Source organism: Leptosomus discolor, chromosome 8, assembly GCF_034619465.1.
Source record: "Leptosomus discolor isolate bLepDis1 chromosome 8, bLepDis1.hap2, whole genome shotgun sequence".
In the NCBI taxonomy this organism is placed as follows: Eukaryota; Metazoa; Chordata; class Aves; order Leptosomiformes; family Leptosomidae; genus Leptosomus; species Leptosomus discolor.
In genome coordinates, this window is record NC_141398.1 from 39,772,315 (window position 1) to 39,796,434 (window position 24,120).

A 24,120-nucleotide genomic window follows, 5' to 3' on the forward strand; every position below is an offset into this window, starting at 1 on the left:
CTCCTCTCTGCCAGCATGGAACACGGAGGGGCACAGCAGAGTGAGCTGACGGCATGTGGCGTGCAGGTCCAGCTCCTTGTACCTTGTAACCTCTAATAAATGAAAAGCAGCTCTAGGAAGGGTGTCCTCCTTGCTCTGTGCCTGCTGCGTGGGAGCAGCCCCATGCTCCTGGGGCAAGGCTCCTGGAGAGAGCTGTGGGCTGTGGTCATGGCAGGGTCCCCTTGCAGAACTCGGGGTGCCGGTAGAGCTGTCAAGTCCACCAGGATCACACAGTGTCCCTGTCCCTCCCAGAACCAATGCTCCTGGGGACCACGCTGAAGACACCCCCAGTGCAGGACTGGGAGGTGGGCTGACCATGCTGCCCTGCATGTCCTGCACAGCCAAAGCTTGTTCTCAGCCCCTTTGGCAGGTGCCAGGAAGGTGCAGTGGGGCTCCCTGGCACCAGGTGATGGGGGGACTGCAACCAGGGTTGGTGCTTCCTTGTAGCCAGAAGACTTCCCTCCACAACAGCTCTGACAGGAGCCAACCGCACAGGCGGTCAAAGCTGAAGGTCCACTGAGCACTCAAGCTGCTCCCCTGCTCCCGACTCAAGGAGGGTGGGCAGTGAGGACAAAAGAAGTGCAGCCCTCCACGCTCGTTGGGCACCCCCTGCCACTACCAGCACAGCCAGACCCCTGTGCAGGGAGAGCTGCCGGCAGATGGAGGTTGAAAAGGTGATGAGGGCCTTTGGGGACAGCAAGTGAAGGACATGCTGCCCCCAGGACACCCTTCCCTCCTCACACAGAAGCCTTCTTAGGTGAGCGTCCAGCCGGCCCGTGCCAGTGCCCCTCACACAAAGCAGCCACTGTGCACAGACCTCAGGCGGTTCATAAAGACCTCCTTATGCACCCACGGACGGCACTGTCACCAGCTCTGCTCGCCAGCTCCTGGGAATCGGCACGGCTGCTTTGCTGGAGGAGCAGGAATAGCCACCCTGGGGGCAGCAGGGCTGCAGGCTGGGCTGGCGGGGGTGGCCATGCTTCATCATGAAAATCCACCGTGTTGACAGAGGAGAGAGGCTGGGAAGCAAAGTAGAGAATTACAAGGGTAAATATTTGTTCCTGTGCATGATGTGTCCCAGGTAAACTGGGCACCCTAAATGTGGTCTTGCACAGGTTTCTTATACCCTTCAAACCTTCAAGGGCAACACAACTTTGACCACCAACACCCACATTACTGATTACTAGTCATAGTAAAACTTTGCAAAGCAATGATATTTTTCCAGCATTCTTTCTGCTTCTCTATTGATCCAGACATCCCTGGAGTTTCTGATCTATGACACCCGAAGATGCTGGGTTTCAAAGCCATGTCAGAGGGGCTGGTGTTACCTCAGTCGCCAAGGGGTATCCTTTATCCTTTGTGGTCAGCTCAAAGCTTCCACAAAGCAAGGTCCTTATTTCCAGGGCCGGGCTGTCCTTTCGTTTGTTTTGCTTCAGCGTGAACAACACCAAAGTCTCCAGTAAAATTCCACTACCTCGTTACACCACAGTGTATAATCTGAACTAATACATATATTAACAAAGTTACTAACCCCGGCTTCCTCCGGGTGTGTGTCCCTTGCTGGGCCTGCAAGGCCTCGGGTGTGAGGCCTTCACTGGGCCCACAGGCCCCGGGTGCCTGCAAGTCCATCGAAGACCCCACACCCGGCTGTTATGGAGGGAAGCCTCACTCCTTCCCCCACCGAACCGCGCCCGGCGTTTTTTGTCGCCTGCGCCCCGCCGTAGCCCCGTCCGTTGCCGTGGCGACGGGCCCAGCGGCCTAAGCCCGCTGGAGGCGCCGGGACCTGCCGCAGCGGCCTCAGCTGGAGGCCCCGCTACCCGCTTGGGCATGAGGCGGGTAAGGGGCCGCTCTCAACCGCCTCTGCGGAAAGAAGGTGAGAAAAATGGAGGTGGCGGACCCGCGGGAGGGGTCTGTCCGGCCCTCCCCAGAGCGGCTGCCCGGGACCCTGCTCGTTCGGCCCGGTCCCCGGTGCCTGCCCCGGGAGGTGCTTGTGTCCCAGCGCGGCTGGTTGCATGCTCCCTCCCGCTGCCCAGCACTTGGCTGTCCGGTGGCTGAGCACCCGAAGGGGTGAACCTGTAACTCCCGGGTGACTTCTAGTTAACTAACTAGTATAGTTAACAACCAGCGTCAACTCAGTTACCTCTCCTTTGTCTACGGTGACGGAGTAAGCCCTGATGGTGACTTCGTGCCCTTTGTGTTTTTTGTAGTCAATGTTTTCTGCAGCTGGGTAGACGGAGTGCTGGGCATACCCACAGCATAGAACACCCCACCGGGAAGGGGGCATGCTGCATCCTCCAGTCTTTTCACATATAGCCTTGTTTTTCATCAGCATCTGTGAATAATCAGTGCATCAGCTACAAGAGAAGCCACTGAGTTGTAAGGGAAAGGCAAGAAGAACTTTGCTTCTGAAATAGGACAGCTGAAGCGTTACATGCAGCTTTCTTCCTTCTGGAGACTCTGTTACTAGACCAACACTGCTGTGGGGGGACTGCAGACTTCGGGATAGTTTGGCCAGGAGTAGCTTAACTCAGTAGCTTAATTTTGCTTTAATTGCAGTTCACCACCTAAAAAAATCCTGTTGAATTGTACCAAAGTTTTTGGTGTTAAATAACGTAATGTTAAAAGCATCTGGTGTTGTTATAAAACAGCAAAATCTTGCAGCAAAGCAGGGATTCCAAAGTCTGGGTGGGCCTGGCTTCCCCAGCCAGGGTCTGATTAGGAGACAGGAGAAACCTGGGAATGTCTTCAAATAATCTTTTTCTTCAAATAATGTTTTTGTAACAGATAGCTCAAAGCAATGTGCAAGCAAGTTTTCAACAGCCTAATGAGAACAGTATCACATGGTTAGTTACTATTTCTCATCACTGATGTTGCCACGTAGCGATTTAGACTATGAATGCAGGCAGATACTGCTAATTTCTTCAAAGACTGAAGATAGGATTTTTTTTTTTCCAGCCTGCTTGGTGATAAGGCTGTGCTGACGAGCATAAATTACGTTCTTTTGTATTCTTACCCACTACTTCTTACTGGCTGACTCCAAAAGACATTTCCAGCCCTTTGCCTGGGACTGATGCAGGACCGCTAGGGTACCAAGATCTGAATTGTTCTGCTCGCTCTTGCAGGACGTTGGCATGTTTGCTGTCTTCCAGGCTTTTGGCATTTTTCTGGTACTGGAACCATTATCAAAAATACTACAAGTGAGCTAGAGACTTCCTCCTTTTCTTTCAGCACGCTCATGTGCAAGTTAATCAGACTGATTGAAGTTGCTTATCCCTGCTGGATGTTAATTTAACATCCTCTTTAGTTACTAAGGAGCAGTGAGCGTGGTGCAGAGGTACCTCGAGTCAGGTCAGGTCCAGCAGAGCTTCTTCATGCCAGTTTTGCCATGCTACCCCTGACCTGCTGCCTGTAGGGTGCTCCCTTGTATCTGTGGCATGCAAGTTTTCCGTGAAGCAGAGCAGCCCAGCTCTCCATTGTTAAAAGCTCACCCTGGCTCTGTGGCAAACAAAGGCAACAACTAATAATCCAACACAAGCTGAAAACAGGAGGAATCACTTCTGAGCTGTGCAAACAGGAATCCTAAACTTCAGAAACTTCCCAGGTTATGGTTTGTAACTCCTCTTTATGGTTGAGTCTTGCTTTCTCCTGCCAGCACTCCAGACATATATGTAGGACATTGAATAATCAAGCTGCTTCCTGCCTGGGTGTCCTGCATACATCACTTTCTGTTCAGTTATTGTAGCAACAGTCTGCTTTATGCTTGTGTTGTGGAGTAACTCCTGCTTCTTTTCCCCTTTCTGTCACTGAAGTTCACTTTTTCAGTTTCTAGTCTTTCCGCTTCCTTTGTTGCTGACAAAGGAGTCTCTGATTTCTTGGACACTGGGTAGTGCTAAATTGCAGTTTCAGACCACGTGCTCCAATGGGGCCACCCGCTCTCACTACACTTCTCTGTGCTGCATGGCGTATCCGAGACTGGTGAAAGCGTTTGTTCTGCCATTGTCTGCAACAGCATTCTAACACGAACACATCCCCAGACCACCACATATCATACTCCGTCTCTGGACTGCCACCAAAATACCCTCTTTGCTCTTTTTACTCAATTTAAATCTAGATCCATTTAAAAACTGGCAAAACCCGCAAGTTCCCCTTAGCTGAAAGTTTGGGATGTTGTTGTTTCACGCAGACAACAGATCCTGCTTTTAGAGTATGTAGTTGTTTTTTCCCTTTTGTTACTATCAATCACAAATTCCCTGTGCAGAGAGAAGTTTCTCCTCAGATGTCTTGTCCTTTTAGTCCCTCCAACTTTCTGTCCACCCTAGAACATAGCTGCAGGACCAGGGCTCCATCACAATATTTTTGTATATCACGTATTTTTTTGTTTTCCATTTTTGATTTCTGTAGATGAGTATCTGCAACAAACCTTCTAATAAGACAGCTCCAGAGAATTTGGGTGAAGCTGTTCCTGAGGTGCAGGTCCAACGCGCTCGAAGGAATGGCTGGAGCTGGCCTCTGCACCTTTTCCAGATTATTGCCTGGTTGCTGTACCTCTTCTTTGCACTGGTTGGCTTTGGAATCCTGGTTCCTCTCCTGCCCCCCCACTGGCTGCCGGCTGGCTATATCGTATCCTTTGGTCAAGAGGAGAATGTGGACTGTAATAAACTATCAGTGGGATTTTTTTAAAATAGGTAGCATAGAAAGCATAGGAGAAAGCAGCTGAGGCAGAATCTTTTTCTAAACTGTGACTATAATCTTGATCTTCTCATGTCTATAGAAACCAGTTATTTTGAGATCTTCTCTGTCCTCAGCTTTAGGTAGGTCACTAACATTCTGCTTGTCTCCTTCATCACTCCCTGTTAAGTTTATGATCTTTGTCTTCGAGGCATTTCTGCTGTCTACTTCTGCCTGTGTGTCTCCTTTGCTTTATACTATTTTTCTACAAGGGTTTGAGGGAAGTCGTACTAAAAAAGCCCATCCTGAAACCTCCTTGCCGTGATGAGCAGCCACAACTCCCTGTGCTGATTTGAGTCTTGAAAGGCATCTTTCTATGTTTGTGATTATATGGTGTGGTTGGTTGTGATAGCTGGCACTTGATCTTCTCCCAGGGCCCTCCCCTGGCCTCTGTAGAAAATCGGTGAGTGAACAACAAGGTGGTGGAGTGTGAAGGTCAGAGGAAAGGTCTGTCATGGGATGGTCTCGAGCAGCAGTTTAACACATGTCTGACTGTCCTCTAAATGTGGGCAGTATCAGAAGATGAGGTGCCTATGCTGTGTCAGCATCTTGTCTGGTGTGCTGCCCAGCAAAGCCTAACCCAGCCCAGCCTGATGTGTTTTCCACCTCCTGTCCTCAACCCACCTTCCTAGAGCTGTGCACGCTTGTTGCTTCTGCAGCTGGGAAGGAGAGATGGGGTGTGTTCAGGAACAATCCCAGTGCTCCCAGTGTCACCTTGTACTGTCACCTGCACCCAGGGAAGGAACTTCCTCAAGGCCAGGCCCTGGCTTCTGGGGGACTAGATTGCCTGGGGAGTGGCAGGCTGGAAGAGGGTATCCTGAGATTTGAATTTAGTGCTTAACAACCTGATGAGGGTTTGTCATTTGTGAGCAAGTGTTTGCTTTTTTCATCTCCAATAACATCTTCCTGGTGAAAATAAAATTGACCAAGTGGCTCAGTGCTACTTAGTGCTTCCTTAGCAGAACCAGATAACTAAGAGAGATTACAGTGAGAATCTTGGGAAAAGTTCTGAAGAGATGGGATGTGCTCTTACATCATCTATACATCTGATTTTGTATGTCTATGGAGCCTTTGATGTGTTTGGGATGCTTTTGCTTATCACCTACATGATTTAAGCATTAATATCATTAGTTCACAGTGGTTTGCATCTGCTTATCTTACCCAAATCCTTGGTATCATGGTTCAAACCTCATGAATTGGTCTACCAAATATCTTCGTAACTCATCTAAAGTCACTCTAATTCAACAGACTAGTGTATCCCAGAATTTCGCTACCAGTTAATAAAGCACTAATGTCTCTTTTGTGTCAAAGGCAAATCCCTTCCCCTTCTGCTATACCAGTTATCAGCGCTCCAGTCAGCTAGACCTCTCAAAAACCTCCCTTTTTTCATTACTACACTGCTCTATTTTCCATAGGCCTTAGTACGATCAATGATGTGCACATCTGGCTGTGTAACAAATAAACTGGAAGGTTAGGTTTTGCACACCTGCTCATTTAGTTGCAGTGTAGTGAGAAGCAAACTCTCGAGCACAGTGGTATTCCAGGCATGCAGGGTTGCTGCTTTGTGTTTGTATATTCTTACGTATTTGCATATTCCTACATGTTTGTATATTCTTTCCAAATATCAGCATTTCTTCAGGTAGTCTGATCAAAAGTGCTGTGAAAGCGTATTTGCTCTGACTTGCTGCTGCGTTTAGAAGTAAGAACTCAAACAGGTGATATTTCAAGCAATAATGACAAATCCTGGATACTGTCTGTCTGCAAATTGTGTAGGAGCCTGCTTTAAAGGAGTGATCCTCTTCACTAGGATTCTGACTAAGAAAAAGGAAAGCAAGGTGATCAGTACTAGTTCCTTGATGTAACCTTTTTTTTTTTTTTCTTTCTTGGAAGTTTGATCTTGTGAAGGGGCGTGTGCACGGCCTTAACTGGCTGTTCCTTTCCAAGGAATCTGTATGGACTGAGAAACGTGGACCTATGTCAACAGTCTGCGTATGGGGTCAGATTCTGGTAAGTAAAGGTAATTTTTAAAAACTCCTGTGCTAGGAGGGACATTTCTGTGAGGCAGAGTAGTACATGATAAGGAGGGCTGTTCCTGGAGATTTAGTTACCTTTTTCCAGAGGATATTTACTGCAACGCAAATGTCTCTGTTAAAGCTCAGAGTAATGTGCTGCAATCAGTTATATAGCGATTTCTAATTCTAAGCCATGTATTTCTCATCTGTGTGGGCTTTGTGTATTAAGGATAACAATATATGCATTAAATCACTCATACAATCCTTAACAATGTACTTCAGTGTCCAGGAGTGTGTTTTATCTACCATTTAGTTGTTCATCTTACTGCAGTCTCCATTGATCCTGCGGATGCAAATGTGCGAGAAAAAAACTATCTAGGGCCTCTGGCCACCTTCAATCGTAATCAACATGCACATGTCATTGAAAACCATCATTGCCGTGTCTGTGATGTAGATGTGTAAGTATCTTCTCTTTTGCTTCTACTACCCTGTCTTCTTCATCATTACACTTCACCATTAGTCTTCAATGTTAGACTGTAAGATTGATATTGAGCCCCTGAAGCTCTGTAGCACAAGTTAAAGTTCATCCTGTGGCAGGGTTCAGTGAGTTGGGTAGGTGCCTGCTGTCAAATGGGCGCGTGGAGCTGTGTTTTGTTTAATTGCTCACATGTTGTGTGGAGAGGACTGTACTGTTCCGTGTTATCTGGATGTTGGTGTTTGACCTTACAACGTGTAGCTTGTGTGTGTGTGCTTGTATCTGGCTAGATGCTAATAATGGTAGCAGGAAGTGCTTGGAGGGCAGACATTAAGATTGAGCTTTGTGGAACTGCTAAAGGGTTTCAAATAAGAAATCGATGCTCTCCAAATTAGAAATCACACAGTGCATTGAGAGGCAAATTTTGCAGTGTTTGGGATTGTGGTCCAATGATGGCTGATGTGGCCAGTACATTTGGGTGTCGAACTATTCCAGATGTAGAAGGTTTTCTCACTATTACTGGGATCTCTACTGCTGTATGCCACTGGATTTGTGTCACTGGGAAGTTGTGGTAATGAGCTGGTACTGCCATGCTAACGCCACCCTTTCTTTGGCAGGAGTGCTAAGTCAAAGCACTGTGGAACTTGCAACAAGTGTGTGTGTGGCTTTGATCACCACTGCAAATGGCTCAACAACTGTGTGGGAGAGAGAAATTACTGGTAAGAGCCTGGGGTTGTGATGGGAGCACAACACTGCATCAGTAATGTCACTCCTTCTCTTCCTGAGATTCTCCTACATCTCAGTCCAGCCTGTACTCAGCCACACAGAACCACTTTTCTTTCAGATCCTGACTGAATAAAATCAGGCATGAGAAAACTCAATGGAGAGTGCAAGCATGATTGTGACATTCAAATAACCAGGGATAAAGCTCCTACATTTAGAATTTTGTAGCTGAACATCTACGAATAAAAACAGAGAACATAATCTTATTATTTGGTATTAGTAAAAGCTTATGGGATATTAATTGGGTGTCCTTAATGCTTCTGCGAGCTGGAGTGGGAATAGAACCGCGATTGTGCTGTTCCCATCTCTGAAACAACCTGCATCCAGATTGCATGCTTGCCTACAAGACTTGCCAGTTGGCAGGAGTTATGGCAGCATACAGGCACCTCTCTTCCGGGCCACGTTTCAGATAAAGAATAAGGAGGCTGTCACTGATCATTGCTTCTCAGTGTACTTTCCTGCACTTGGAAAGCAAAGAGTTATTACTGCTGAGTGCCCTGTTACACTGCCTTCAGATTTTGTGCAGGGAGCGCTTTGTCTGTCCTAGATATACTTGACTGTTTTGTAACCACGGTTGCTCTGAAGGGTCACCATTTTGTCCCTCAGGGTAACAAATCAGAAGTAAGCCTGTTTGGCATTATCTGTGATAAGTGTAAGAAAACGTCACAGTGACTTGGGATGGCTGTCTGTGTCTCCATCTTTATTAGAAGCTGGGATTTTGAGTTGTATGTGTGATGTTCTTGAAGCCACTCAGACTTCTCACCTTCTTGGCAGGCTCTTTTTGAATAGCGTGCTGTCTGCCTTTCTGGGCCTTGGGCTTCTGCTGCTCGTCGCTTGCTACATCTTTGTGGAGTTCTTCATTGACCCCATGATGCTTCGCTCCGACCAGCACTTTGATGGTACTAGCAGTGCTTCAGTTGAGCATCCTGTGAATCAGCCAGCGTCTCTCAACATGGGATTGGATTGACTGGGCTCTCCCACTGAGGAGGAACTCCATTCCTTGCTCCTTCAATTTTATACTTCTGCAAGAGTATCTCTGCTCTGCTGGACTGAATGTCTGTCCTTACAGAGCGAACTGCTCTTCCTAAAGGCCTTGCAGACACAAGATTTCTTAGGCCTCCAGCGCATAATGGGTCTGCGGCTACTTTTGAGTTAACAATATTTCCTGCTGTAAGGTTTGGTTAGAGAGATTTAATATCTGGACAATCTACTTACCTCCAACTGTTTTTGTTTTACAGCTCTAAAGAACAACACGGAGCGCTGGTTTGTGTTTCTTCCTGCAGCTCCTGTTGAGACTGAGACATCTGCCATTTTGGTCATGGCTGGGATTTTTATTCTTCTGAGCCTTATGACCGTGATCCTGCTAGGCCATCTCTTGATCTTTCACATCTATCTCAGTAGGTGTTATGTTCCTGTCATCTGCATCCTCATTTCATTTTTGCTTAGCTTCTACTCATTCTGCATCCACTGTGTGTCCATCCATGTCACAAGTATACACACATTGTGCAAGATTGTCACTGAAAAGGTAGAAAATTCACGTTTAACATTATACTTCTGATTTTCCCTCAGTACCAGGTAGGCTTATCAGTGCATGTGCAATATGGGGCTTGCGTTGGGCCTGTGCGTTCATGTGTCTAAGCTATGTTGTCCTGGAACTGAACACCTCTGGGAAAGCAGTAGAGAGGCCAGGTGGGCTGAATGGGTTGATTCCAGCTCAGTGCCAGTGATGGCAGATTCAGATTGGCTCCGCATACAGGCTTTTGTGAGTCTCTTCACTGCAGTCCGCAGAACTTCTGTTGTGCGAGACAGCCTGTTTCTCTGTTACCCTGGAGAAATGTGGACAGTATTGATCTGAATTTCTAATAGGGGGCCTGACGTTCAGGTCAAGGTGCCTCTGTGGAAGTTGTACCGTATCGATACAAAGAAAATTGTGGAATTCAGAGGAAAAGGTTTTCAGAAAGGCTTCTCGTTAGATCTCCTACTTGTAGCTGTGTCAAGAAGGGATATTTATGTTTGTTTATGTACAGATGGGCATCAAATACCTTTTTTCAGCCATCGTCTAAAATGCAGCCAATGTTATTTGGCTGCCTGATGTAAGTCATGATCAGAGAAGATCTTACACTTGCAGTAGTCGGTGGTGCCAAAACTGGGGAAGAACGATGTGGTGGAAGAGAAATGAGGACAGCAGTTACAGAGGATCCTTGGATGGATCTTTAGGTTGTCAGTTAACGGTGATGCAGATGCCAACACAAACTAGGTCAGCACAAACCAGCGCAGCTCTGGAAGCAAAATAGTTGCACTGCTGAAGTGTGGCATTGGATGGGTGAGTGTTCCTCAGCTGGCATTAAGGTTACAGTCAGTAAGGTCATTGACCATTGTTTTCCTTTTACAGCCACTTTGAGCTTAACTTAAATTTGATCATGCTGCAATTTTGCTTTCTTGGTGGAATGGACTTTGCTGGGTTAATGGCAATGCCTGGAGATTTCAAAGGTCAATCGAGCACTGTAGAAAGACTAAAAGCATAACAAAGCTGGGTCTGCTCCAGAAAGATTTCTTCTGGATGAAAAAGAAAGGATTATTCGGCTTAGTACTGAGCGGTATTTATCCTGTCTTTGTGTACAGCTTCCACAAGAGGGTACTCCCTCCTTGGGATAGGGACATGCTTTCTCTTGTCAAACAGAAATGTGTTAACCCTAGTTCTGCCCTGGATTTGAGGGATTTTTTTTGTTGCTGTTGTCTTGGAGTGATTTTTTTTCCTCTTTCAGAATAAATTTGGAGCTAAATTAACTTTTATTCCTGGCCCTATTTTAAATCTTTAAGACTTGGAAACAGAATTTAATTGTTATTTTTTGTTAACATTTTATTCCATTAAAATCTGCTACCCTATTGAAACTGTTTCCAGCTGTGCAGAAGTGCAATATGTCAGTCCTTGTTAAAAGGAGTGATGTTACCATATTGAAGCCTACATTGCATGTTTCATATGAGTATGCATTACAGCTGGGATTCAGGGAGGTAGACAAAGTACTACAGACAGACGTCTGGTTTAAATTCCTCTTATTCCACACCTATATTTGTCAAGAGCCTTATATGAATGCTTTAAGGTAGACCGTGTCAGAATGAGCTGTCTAACCTCTTTTGGGACGAGAAATACAATTTACCAGTTAAAATGTAATTACTGTTTATGAATATTTCTTAATAAACTTTTTTTTTTTTTTTTTTAAATTAAATTGCAGAAAGAAAATAGCACCCCAGTGAGTGGTATTACCTTTAAACTTCACATAAAAAAAAATGGCTTAAGTCAGATATGACTGGGAAAATTTTAGAATCTAGTTTTGTTACAAGTACAGTGAAATTTTCAGAACTACTGTCCTGATTTTAATTACTCACTGCTGTCACTCAAAAGGAAGGAAGTAGGTTATTCTCAAAATAGTAGGTCCATGTATTCAAAATTACCAGTCTTGACTGAGACTCAGTTCTAGAGGCATTCAGTGAAGCATGGCACTTCAGAAGTTTGGAGGGGGGATTTATTTTTTTCTTCAATACTGAGAGGTTAATAGTAAGCAGAATAAAAAGAAAAAAATGGTAGGGAAGGTAGGAAGGGCATATAGGAAAGGGTATGGGGCTCTTCATGGGCTATGATTATATATTGTACAGTATGTGCTGCAGTGTTATCTGGCCAAAGGCAGTATTTTTTAACTAAATAGCTCCATTAAAATATTTAAAGTTACACTGTTAAGTATTCATAAGCAAACAAACTCTAAGTTAAAAACGGTTTATAGCCCGTTGCCTCTGAAGCAGTATTCGGTTTCTCAAATAAAGCATATGGTACCATTCCAGGAGCATTTGCCAGCACCCTGCACTGTCCTCGTTAAGCGCATTTGCTAATCACTTGGCTGCAGACTTGCATTCATTTTTATGCTCTGTCTTCCTGGCCAAATGCCTCTTGAATTCCTGTTTCTTCATAAGGTCATTGCTTTAACAGGAGGGGCTCCTTCTCCTCTGCTGTCCCCCATTTCCCTGGGAAGTAGCCCTGTGTTTAGGGCATGGTTTTGAGAGGTAAGATATCACTGATACAAATGTCTTGGGCAGAGGAAGGATTTTAGTCTGGATGTCCCCATGCTAGGCATCTGCTTTAACTACTCTGCTTCTGTAAAAAGGAAGAATGACTACCAGGCTGTGGACTAAAAACCTTCAGCATCCATTTCTGGGTTTTGTGCTCTAAAAATACTTACCATAATGAGGTCATTATGGAAGGAATGACTGAGTTTTGGATCCTCATAACATTTTGGGTCACATGAAGAAACCAAGCCACTCAGAAATGTACATGCTTTTGGTCATTCATGGAAGCAGATGTGTTTGTGTGTGGGACCTTAAGAGCACATAAACTCAGGCACATGTAAACTCTGGGCACATGTATTTGGCAAGAGGTAAGCTGTGCATTTGATGCTTGCTGTTTTGGACATTAAGTACCTCAGTCCCTTTTACTCATTAACGTGCTGAATTTCTTTTCACCTTGTAGCACCACATACTTCTGACTACTCACTGAGCTTTTTATATGATACTGGTCTTACCCACATTGGGTATGAATGATGGATTTAGTCTGCAATGAGCTGAACAAATTACTACAATATAGAAGGCTGTACCACCATGTAGATGAGGCTTTAGAGGAGTAGTGGGACTATGAGAAAGTGTGATGATGACAGTAACGGATAAACTAAGAGGTACACTGCAGAAGTACTTTTGGCTTAGAGTATCAGTCTTTTCATGTTTATAGTTACTATTTGATTGTATAGTTATTCAGACTGTTTGTATAAGTGTAATCAGGGAGTGGTTTTTCCTGCACTGACAGCTCTTTCTTTCCTCCCAGTGTGGAACAAATTGACTACATACGAGTACATCCTGCAGCAGCGTCCCCAGCAAGAGGTGAAAGAGGTGGACAAGCAGCTGGAGTCTTGTCCATCCCAAGTGAGACCTGGTCAGGTACTCGTACTTTCAGGCCATTTTTCAAAACCAGCCTTGCTTGTCTGCAGTGTAAAGTTTGCTTCACTTTTGCGTGCTCCGAATTTTAGAGGCAGTTGCTAAAGATAAGACTTTAGAGATTCTTTGAGGAGGATGAGTAGGATGTGAGAGAGTGTAAGGCCTGCAATTTGATGAACACTGTAGGCATAAGTAGGTACTACTTTCAAAGGAATCAATCCCACCCACTCTCTTCCTCCACCACTTGTTTTGGGCCCTGCACTATCTGTTCTCTTCTGCCAGCGCAGCTGTTCATTACAGTCATGCAGTGAAGAGAGTGGGGGAACTCATCTGGGTAAGAATAAACTTTATTGAAAAAACAGTTGAGCTTGTGTTTAGCTGGCCCATCTCCCTCCTATTTGGTTCACCAAGCAGTCACATAAATGCCTGTGTCAGCACAGATGAGGAGGACTGAAGACTGGGAAGGGTTCTGTCATGGGAAAGGACAGGACCATCTGTTTGGGTGGCAGTGCACATCTTGCTGGCTTATGTGAGCGCTATTGCAGGTCACAACTGAAAGCAAGACAGGCTCTAAGGCTCGAGAAACGGGGGCTAATCATCAAGCAGCTAATAATACCAATAGTTTAACCGTCTTGAAAAGGAAAAGGACACCAGTCGTGTTCAGAAATGACCTAGATAATCTGCTTTTTTCTGATTTGAGTCTACACAGTGATAAGAATCCTTGTGATTACCATGATGTTGACCTGTATCTCTGTAAAAAGAGCTCTACAAGCTCTTTAATGCTGTCACACTCTGCATTGGCGGATATGAATTGAGAGGCTGAGTGTAATTTATTTTGCTGAAAGGCAGCTGTATCCCTGGAGTTACTCAAAATTTGCCTGGACAAATTCTGTACTGGTTTAACAGGAGATTGGACTAGAAACTTCCAGAAATTCTTCGTAGTCTAAATTATTCTGCGATTCTGCAATTCCATGTGACTCACTCTAGTTTTATGCAAGTAAGTTACCTACTATGCGACCAGTTTTATACTTCACAAGAAATTAATTAAATCCAAGCTTCGTCCAAGTGTTCTGTGTAGAGATACTGGGATCACTCTGGACCCATTTATGGTTTGTCCCTATCACAGCAAAGGTGTGAGTGAGCTAATTCCCTTTCTGTGTAATATGGAGACCCCAGCTTTTCATACACAGTTTTTTACTGCCTTGGAAAAGTTGAACTTTCAGTTTAAACAGAGGTTTCCATAACAACAAAAATATTTGGCACTTTGTCTCATAGAGCTTTGCTTACTATGAAAATTAAAACAATAATAAAGCATTAGCTCTAATCGTTTCCTAGTTACTGATGCTACTGAAAATATTTCTGAACAGGGGTAGATCGCTGTGTGTGTGCACATTTGGGATGCAGCCATTCAATGATGTTCTCCTTTCTGCACTGGTGCTTATCTAGATCTGTGTGAATATGGTTAATTTGAAGCAGCAAGCCTGGCAGAAGCAGGGTGAAAAGGAGTTCTGTGTTTCAGGACCTTGGGGAACAAGAAAGACTGGATGATGCCCAGTAACATTGTTAAGAAAAATGTTAACCCACCAGATTTTCTTTGTTTCTTACATAGCAACCGGAGATAAACACAAACAAATAGATTGGTGTAGGAGTACACCAAGTGACTTGCCTTTTGTAAGCCGTGTTGACTACAGCCTTCCTTAGCTTGAACACAGAGATCCTTTGTAATTGATCCAAGATGTTGCAAGCATAAAATGGAAATCATCCTCTTCCCACTTTTGTCTTAACTGTTCATTCATTTTAGGGAGTAAGAAGCAGCATGCATTTCCCTTTAATCCTTGGTTTTGAGCCTTATTCAAGCTTGGGTATTGGTTTTGACTTCAGTTTTCCATGTTTGTCTGTGGTTCGGCTATGTTCAGGTTAAAGGATTCTTATGTGCTTCTAAAATCCTTCTCAGAACCTGCACAGAGTAGAAGCTCTAATTTTGCACACTTGAGCGGTTCAGATGTCACAAAAAACACAGAACAGTTGGACATGTAGAGCCTTTTCCTCTATTACTATACCCAAAGCAGCATGTGTAAGTAACAGTTTTTCTGTAGGCAGTTGCATAGCAGTCCAAAGAAATATAAATTAAACCAAACCCGATGCTTTAATGCATAATTGCATTCACACCAGGGAGCTGGTTTTCATAGTGAGGCAAGCTGGGATGTGATTTTTTTTCATGTTCCTAAAGCTTTGAACTGGCTTTGGACATTGATTCAGGTTGATGAGTTTTGATTTTAAACAGTAGACACAGATTTTACTCAGCTTCCCTCACATTTTCAATATTGCACCTCTTTTCCCATATGTGGTTAAGATAAACCTAGTTTTCACTCTCAGCCTCGACACTTTTAACAAACCCACTTTCTCTGGGACAAGAACCATTTTTTCCTGTTCAATTTTGTCTCCCCTCCAGCCAGACAAGATTTCAGGGCACTGGCTGTCGCTAAAGTGGGTGGTAAGAGCAGCGGCAGCAAACGAGGGAGCTGAATTCATCCTGAAGTCGTAACCATGAAGCTTGGGGTGGACACAGCTGGTATTCAGCCTCTAGAGGAGGTCTGAGCACGACCAGGATTTGCAATGAACTTGGGCGGTCTGTCGATTTAGCAGTCTGGTTTCAGCAAGAGTAAAAGCTGTAGCTGGCTGTCCTGCTAATGACTGTGGGAGTGGAGGGAGGCTGGGACTCTGCGCTGTGGTTGTAGTTTTTGTCACTGAGAGAACATTGTTTTTTCTCCCGATCAAGTCTTCTTCCATTTGCTTCTGCTAATCAGCTCTAATGGGTTACTTTCTTTCATGTGGCTGGTTTGATTATACATCATGTATAGAAGGCTGAAATGGACAAAATTGATTTTAAAGAGCTCTTTCATTCCCTGCTTGGAAAGAAGTTGGTCATGTTTTGTGCAAGATGTATCGTTTATTAATCTTCTTTGAAATGGCAGGCCTGCAGTCCTGTTTGTATGCTGTGGACATTGAATCCTGATTGTTTTCAGTTACTCTGCATGGTTTCACAAGGATGTCTCCAGCTGCAGCTCGTTTTGGCCATGTCCTGCTTGCCTCTGAAAAGACCTACAGCCCGTATGCTTACGGTGACACATGATTGTGTCTGATGTCCTTCATTTGTGACTCAGGTGCATGAGGCTCGAATGTAAATGTTAAAAATTTGGTCCTCGAGGAGATTTGAGGAAATGTTTATGTACTTTTGGTGTTCAGTTGATGAAGAGAAATGATCTGACTTGAGTTACAAGTTCTATTTGAAATATATGTGGTCAATTTCTGCAGATTATTAATCCTGCACTTGGATAAACCCTGCCTATAATAGCCCCAAGTAGCATAATTCTCAAATCAGAAAGTTCTAACGCTTGGGATTGCTAAAGCAATTCACTGATATTTTGTGTTACCACTATAAACCAGCTGCAAATTCCTCTCCACTTCTTTTTTTTTTTTTTTTAATTTACAAGACCAATTAAACTCAGTCCATGTTACAAAAGGCAAGTGCCCTGAAGCCTTTCCCTTTCCAGTTTGGCAACTCTTTTATCTAACAATCACACAAGCACTGAGACTCCAAATATTGATGCCAAGATGTTCAAAAGCAACTAGTAATTTTGGAGTTATCTCTTCTGGCGATTAAAGAAGGCTGGCCAAAGCTGATCAGAGCAGCATGCTGGCTCTGACACTGGCCCGTTGTGGATCCTGAGAGAGAGCAGGAGTCGTAGTCCCCAGTACCCTCTCCCAGCACTTGGCAATACCTGTTAGGGGCTTCTGGAGCACAGAGCATCGACCATCTTTGTATTTGCTGATTTCTCTCACAAACTTCTCATTTCTTCTCAAATCCGTGTAATGTTTAGCACCTGCAGCATCCTACAGCAGACAGTGCTACAGCTTATTTCTACCCTGTGTCAAAAATGCAGCCTTTCTTCTGTTTCCTTTGAAACTTCTACCTGATTTTTTTCGTTTGATGCTCCCTAAATGTTGTGTTAGAGAGATGGTAAAGAATTATTCCCCATTTGCTTTTTCCACTCATACCTGCCCTGAGTATTTCCTCTCCTGACTGAAGAGCCCTGGCCCATTAGCTGTTTCTTGTATAGAAACTGCCCCATAACTTTCATTGGTCCTGTCACTCTTCTCTGTACCTTCTTCCAGGTGTTCTGTGGGGAGAGATGCTGGAACACTACAGAGAATCCAGTGTCCAAGCTGATGATGAATTTAGTCAGTAACATGAAGCTGTTTTCTGTTTTCTTTTTCTTTTTTTTTTTTTTTTTTGCCTTTCCTTTTCATTCCTATCATCTGAAATGACATCTTGGCTGCCAGTGGGTGTGGAGCTCCATGAATTATTTTCTGGTTCAGGGACCATTGCTTTCTACATAATGTTTACAGTACTTCTCCCACATGCATTACTTTACATCTTTACATCTAGCAATAGTGATTTTCGTGTGCTATTTTATCACCACAGAATTCAATACTCCAAGAATCTTCTCAACTCTTTGTGTTTGGCTTTCATTTTCATGGCCTTGCATAAGGGAATATCATCACCAGACTTCATCTCACTGTTCTGCATTTTGGTCGATGGTTTATGAATTTGTTGCAGAGGCCCTGGGTGTCTCAGGAACCCATTTGTGGCACGTCCAACTTTGACTTAATTTTCTCAAGTTTGCTGATTGGGCTGTTGAGACAAATAGGTCTTCATGAGCTTGTTCAAGGTGTTTTGGAAGCTAATGCCTACCGCATTTAAAATCCCTCTGTCTTTACCACCTAAAAGTTGTCTTGAAATATGTATGTCTTTACAGTCACTCCACGCTTAAATGTTTGAGGAAGTTGTCTTGCTAATTATTCAAGTTTAAGAGCAGCTGAAAAGTAGTGCCAAGGCTTTTCTGAGCACAGTTTATCCTTTTTGGCAATGTGGCTTCATATCCAGCGTCACTTGGTACTCTGACCATCTTAATGTGTTCTTTTGAGGGACAACTGGGAGCCCTTTTCTGTAATGTAGACGCTTGGATTTAGGAGGCTTATTTGTTGAGTCTTCCATGTTTGTGAAAGTATGTGATTTTAAAGTTCAAGTTGGCATTACTTTGAATTCATCTATACCTGAGGCAAATGAGCAATATACCACATTTAAAAACAGCAGGTCTTAGCCATACAGGATTCACACACGAAACAGAAAGTACTTTATGTTTGTCCTGTATGTTGCATGCTCTCATTTTCCTCACCTCCATTTTGAATTTAAAAGAAGTTTTTTTCATTCACTGTTTGGCTTCTATGATGAACTGTATAATTTATGGAGGCTTTAAGTGATATTTTGAATGCGGGCCCAAGAAATGTTTAAGCTGGTCTCCGTAAGTGTGCTCTGATTTGATTTTGAGTCACATGGCTGGACTAAATGAATGAATCAGGGACTTCTAATTGTCTCCATCTTGGTTTTCCATCTTCTTAAGCTGCAGACTCCTGCTGAGTTTCAGCTGTGTTAACTGTAAGGACAGAAAATGTCTGGTATGTGGCTGAGGAAGGAGGAAGACACCTATGTAGTGAAAAATTCCTCTTCTCCACTATGTGTCCATATTGGTCTGAAAATGTTAATTCTTTTTTTTTTTTTTCCCAGGAAGCAGACTTCTTTTCGGTTAACCCTGGATATGCAGATCCTGGTATTCAAGTAGAGGAGTTCTCAACAGTAACTTCAGAAAAAGGGTGAGTAAAGCTGGAGATAAGTCTCCCACAGCATGGATGGTGAATGGGAAACTGTCACCAAAGTCGCTGATGGACCCTAAGGCAAAAGTACTTAGGAGGGTAGGGAGCACCAATGTTTTGACCAAAGCATGGTGAAATCTTTGAGTTTCAGGAGGGTAAATACTTGTAGGAGTACTTGCTTCCCCTCCTCTGGGAAAATATCTTTCCTAGAATAATCTGTTTAGGCTGTTTCATGTTAAAATTATCTTAAATCTGCCTGGTCTGTCCTGTAATTCCTATATTGACCTCATTATAGTTATATGATTTCAGGTTGTCGAAAGGTGCATCACAACGGCCAAGTTTATAACACAGGCAAGCACTCAAGGGAAAACAGCATCCTTGTCTCCTAATTAATCCTTGCTTATTAACTCCTGTCCCTGGGGAAGGGAGAGGAAACCCTTCATATTTTGCACAGTTGCACAGGAAAAGTTACCCTGCGGTTTTGCTGGGAATGCTGTGCAAGGCAGGGGATGCTTCAGTCAGGCTGATGTGTACATGCAGGCAAAGCGGGCGTCAGAGTTAAGTCGTGCCTAAGGGAATCATCTTGTATATCTGCCATGTGTTTTAGCTTTTCCAAGCTTTATGTCCACAATGATGGAGCTGACCCCGAGCAGAGCTCTTCTCCTGACCTCCCAGCTCTTCACTTTGCCGTCCCTTCTCAGGTAAGCTGGAGACTTGCTGCGTGCTGTAACCTCTGCTGCTGCCATGGTGTGCAGGGCTGCACACTCACTCTAGTGCAAACAGTGGTTACCGCCTTGGGACACTTGCCCTTCCTGTCCTCAGCATGTATCTGCAGGTATGGCTGTGCCCTGCAGTCACTACGTCCAAGTGATGCTCTCCTGTCTCAGCTCACACATGGGATCAGATATATTCTGCAGTTCCCTCCTGAGCTCAGCTGTAATGCAATGTCTCGCTGCTCCAGTGCAGTTCAGTGACAGTATCTGTGCAGCTCTGTTGATGTAATAAGCTGTGCCTGTTTCTGTAGAGCAAAATCCAACACTTTATACATTCAAATATGATGTTAAAGCACCTGCCCAGGGAAATATGCTGTGTGTGAATATGAAACTTGAGTGTATGAAACAGCTGCCCATAGTCAAGCTTTCTGCACTCTTGATATTCATGTACCTATGGCCAGATGCTCTCCCCCCTTGCTCAAATGGCAGGTGGTGGTGCTCTCCCCGCTTCCTCCAAGCTTATGAATCAAAGTCTTATCATCTAGATGATAAGAAAAACTACTTTTCAACTATACTTTTATTTGAGACAAGAGGCTGTCTCTCTCTTGGGATGTCCTGGGCTGTGTGACTTTTGGTCCCCTCTTCTAGTTTGGCTCTACAAATGCATTTTCCCACCAGTGTCTCATACATCCTCCAGCTGTATGAGGCAACAACATAAACGTACCTACACACAGAGAATAACTGTATGCAGATAATGTGTGTGTGCATTAAATACCTGTTCTCTGTCATTGCAGTATAGTAACTCAGCCTTAAACTATAAAATATTCTTGGTCTTTGGTCATACCTACTGCTCATGATTAGAAATAGAAGGAGTTAAAAAGAGGTAGCAATTAAAAAAGCTGCCTGACTCGTTACTTTGGGCTGATAAAGTGATTTCCCTTCTCTTGAACCATGTGCTTTCACAGTGGCAGAAAAAAAGAAGAAAGACGCGTAAAGCTTCTTCCTCAGCAGCGGAGGGCAGATCTAAAACACATGCTAGACCTTGGCCCTCTTTCCCAGGTCCCCAGTCAGGTAGGAGTACACCAGTCAGCTTCTCTGTTTCTCAACTGGATTTCTGGTTGTGGGCACACAGAAATGCAGTGTATCGTGAAAATCCAGCACTGTCAGAAAGTTAACTTGCCTAAGAAGGGGAAATGAGTGCTTCTGAGTGCTTGGAGGTGCTCTAGAATGATCAGACTTGGGTACACTGCTGAGTGTAGGATTCTGTACATTTTCATATCTGATTTTGCGTAAATATACATATGATTTTCTTTGACACTAGTGGATCAGCTGTATGAGAGTTCCTGGGCTCCTTGATGTCTTTATGGGGCTGAGGGATCTCTCTCGCTCTCCTTAAGCCTTCTTCTCCCTTTCTTTCCATCTGTAGAGCTCCCAGCCATGCCTGCTGACACCTCATCTTCCCACAGCCTTCGCCTCTTAGTGCCAACTTTCTCTCTGAGAGCTGCTGTGCCCTCCAGCAGCATCAGCCTCATCCAGGCAGCAGGACCTCCAGCTGACTATCACTCAGAGTCCGCTGAGTCCATGGATGAGATTCCTGTGGCTCAGACTCGCCTTGGGAGCACAGCTCTTCGTGGGCCTCCTAAGAGTAATTCAAGCAACTCTCAACACTATCCCTTGTCCACAGACAATCCCAGAGGTGACAGGAAAAAGAATCTGTATTCCCGGCACAAGGTAAAAATGAAAAGCTGCCAGCAAGAAAGATGCATGGAACGAGACCTGGAACTTTTTTCTAAGAGTCCTGCTGTGTTTGTAAGTAAGAGCAGTGGAGAACCTCATGTCTCTCAGCCCCAGCCCAGTGAAACCACATCAGAGCCACACCACAGAAAATGCACCAGCAAGCAGCACGTGGGCAGACATGATCCACGCTTTAAGGACATAAGGACAAACACCACAGCGGCCTAGAGATCAGCTTTCTAAAGCCATAGCCTCTGGGGACAAGGCAAGAGGTTCTCTTTCTGTTTGTATGTTGCTTTTCAAAGGTCTTGACTCTGGTGAGTCACCTCTTTCCCTGGAGGTAGCAGCATCCCTTTACCTGATGCTGTCTATCTTCCAGCAGAACTAGCTGAGAGGCCGTAAAAACCCCACTGCATTGTTGTTTCTGGCTGCCGCCTGCTCCTAAGCCAGGAGTGCCCCCAAGCCCAGTTCACAGAATCACAGACTGGTAGGGGTTGGAAGGGACCGCTGGAGATCATCTGGTCCGACTCCCCCACCAAAGCAGGTTAGCCTAGAGCAGGTCACATGGGAATGCGTCCAGACGGGTTTTGAATGTCTCCCAGGGAAGGAGACTCTCCTTGTCAAGGGGGAACAGTCTGCCCTGATAGGAATGTGCCCAGGGCTGCCACTGGTTAAGGACTGCAGTGTTAGGACTCTGTAGAGTGCTGAGGGACTCATCCCTGCACTGTGTGCTTGCCATCAGACTGCAGTGAGATATTTCTTGCTACCCGACGAAAGGCAAGAGGCAATGAAGTGGCAAACCTGAGGTAGGCATGTTGCTAGAGACAACTCTAGTGCTTTCCACAGGAAAGGGCTGTGCCCTCCTGGCCCTCTGCATACTAGTACTGTGGTAACATTCTGGGAGAGTGCATGGGGAAGAGCAAGGCTGCATCTCTGCTGTTCTCTGCACCCTGGAAACTACATTTCCCATCTGCCTACAGCCTGTCAGTCTTTGGATCATGCCCAGGGACTTCAGCAGGGGGTCAGGGAGTAACCTCAGGATTGCCCTGTCCCTATACAGCTCTCCACTGTGTGCTCTCAAGCCAGGTCCACCACCAGCATGTACTCTGTAAGCCAGTGTAGTTTGACCTGCTCCACCTTCCCAGCAGCCTGGGGTGCCCCACAATGCAGCTTTCTCATCAGAAGCTCTGGGAGACAGCTGGTCCTGAAACCTTTCCATTTCCTGGGTTGCCAGACCCACATTAGTCCACAGCCAAGCCTGGAGTCTCTATAGTGTGGAAAAATCCCGCAGCAGACACTGGAGCATGTACCTAGTGACTCGATTCACAGCACCCTGTGCTGGTGGTGAGAAGCAGAGAGCTGTCTGGGCTGCTGAGCTACAGTGCCTTGGCTTTCCCTGTCCTCTTGGCTTCCCCAGGCAGCATGCCCTGTTCCAAATTCCTGGCTGAGCGCTGAGGCCGGAGCTGCCAGCAAGCCCAGATCTGCCTAGCAGCCAGCTCACCTCAGAGCCCAGGACAGCAGCTTCGCACGCATCCCGACGGGCCTTGCCACTGGCATGGATGTGCCTGACAGTTTGTCACTTCACAGCTGCGGCACCTGCACAGCCCCTGCCTCCCTGGCACGGCCGGCGCCCTGAGTGGCACCAGCTGGCTTGGCCGGTCGCACTGTCTCTGAACAGGCCTTCGGCGCTGCACACTGCCAGTGTGTGTGAGACAAATAGGTGCCCCAGCAGAGAAGAGGAAGCCCAGGAATTCTTTAGCACCCTACCAAATGTTTTGGTGCATGGAAACCACAACGAACCCTTTCTCCAGACGATGGTGGGTGCAGGTTAGGGAAGGACAAGATGAAGCAGGGTGCTATGTGAGTCTTGCTAAGCTGTTCCTCCCCTCGCCTAGCTCAGTCTGTGAGCATTCCTCAGAAGTGGTTCAGAGCAGGACAGGGTATCTGGGGACAAATACCCTCTGGGCACAGCCAGCAGAGGACAGGCAGGCTGCACTCCCCCAGGTTTGAAGTACAGACTTCCCAGCCCGGCTGTCGCCCGTCATCCCAGTGCTCACGCTGGCTTCTGCGCTGCTCTGAGGTCCATGCAAAGTCCCTGGAGCTTTAGGCCCAGACAGATTTCCTTCTGCAGAGCTCACTTGAGCAGAGAGAGGCAGAAAGGCACCTGCTGTATGTTGAAAGCCTCAGCTCATTCCAGGAGCATCCCTGAATGCTGGCAGCTGGCTCAGCTCCCTTGGGAAGCACCCCAGTACTATCACCTGGCCAACACCATGCTGTGTGGTGCTCATGCCATGGACTTTTCAAGTAGAGCTTGCCTTTGAGGAGAACACACGATCCTTGCAGAGCTGAGTTCAAATCCTTTGCTGAAGGGTTTATGGGGTAAGTGTGGCTCAGAGAGAGGACCATCCAGGCCAAGTGCTCCCTGGGACGGTCCTTTGGAAATTCTGGCAAGGCAGCATAAGTACAATCACCAACCCCAGGCTTCTTTAAAAGGATACCTTACCATCCTTCTCTGTTGTCTGATTTTTTGACTCCTGAAAGAGCTGTAATGAGAAGCCTTGACTCTCCATGGAATTATGTGAGCCATTGATAAGCAAAAGTGAAGTCTGATGTAGTTGTTGAAGTCATTATGTCTCAGTTTGCAGGAAGAGTTGGCCTATGGTCACACTTCTTGCAGCTTCCCTTGCTGCTGTGGCCAGTGTGACCCTTTGAAAAAGCAGGTGTGTCGGGGACCAACCCTTGTGGACCGGTAGACATGGCACCACTTGTCTGCAGAGACCAGGGCATCTGCTCACTGATGGATCCCGGTTAGACAAAGTCCTTCCAGTTGTTTCTTCTCATGCCTGCTGTCATCCAAGGAACTATACCCTTCAATAATGCTGGGCTCAGGGTTTTCAAAGGCCAGCTGTCCCTCTACCCAGGCAACGTTGGTGTTTTCTCTCCG

At 45.5% G+C, this 24,120-nt stretch overlaps 1 protein-coding gene across 1 annotated transcript; it reads left to right on the forward strand.

Moving 5' to 3' along the window:
* The first annotated feature begins 4,440 nt into the window (after nucleotides 1-4,440).
* On the forward strand, nucleotides 4,441-21,404 carry ZDHHC1 (zDHHC palmitoyltransferase 1). Its single transcript, XM_086469398.1, has 10 exons — nucleotides 4,441-4,659; nucleotides 7,062-7,237; nucleotides 7,872-7,973; nucleotides 8,812-8,936; nucleotides 9,276-9,434; nucleotides 12,905-13,017; nucleotides 18,644-18,729; nucleotides 19,337-19,430; nucleotides 20,408-20,513; nucleotides 20,869-21,404. Exons 1-10 carry the CDS (start codon nucleotides 4,441-4,443, stop codon nucleotides 21,402-21,404), a joined length of 1,716 nt encoding a protein of 571 aa, XP_086325524.1.
* The last annotated feature ends 2,716 nt before the right edge of the window (nucleotides 21,405-24,120 follow it).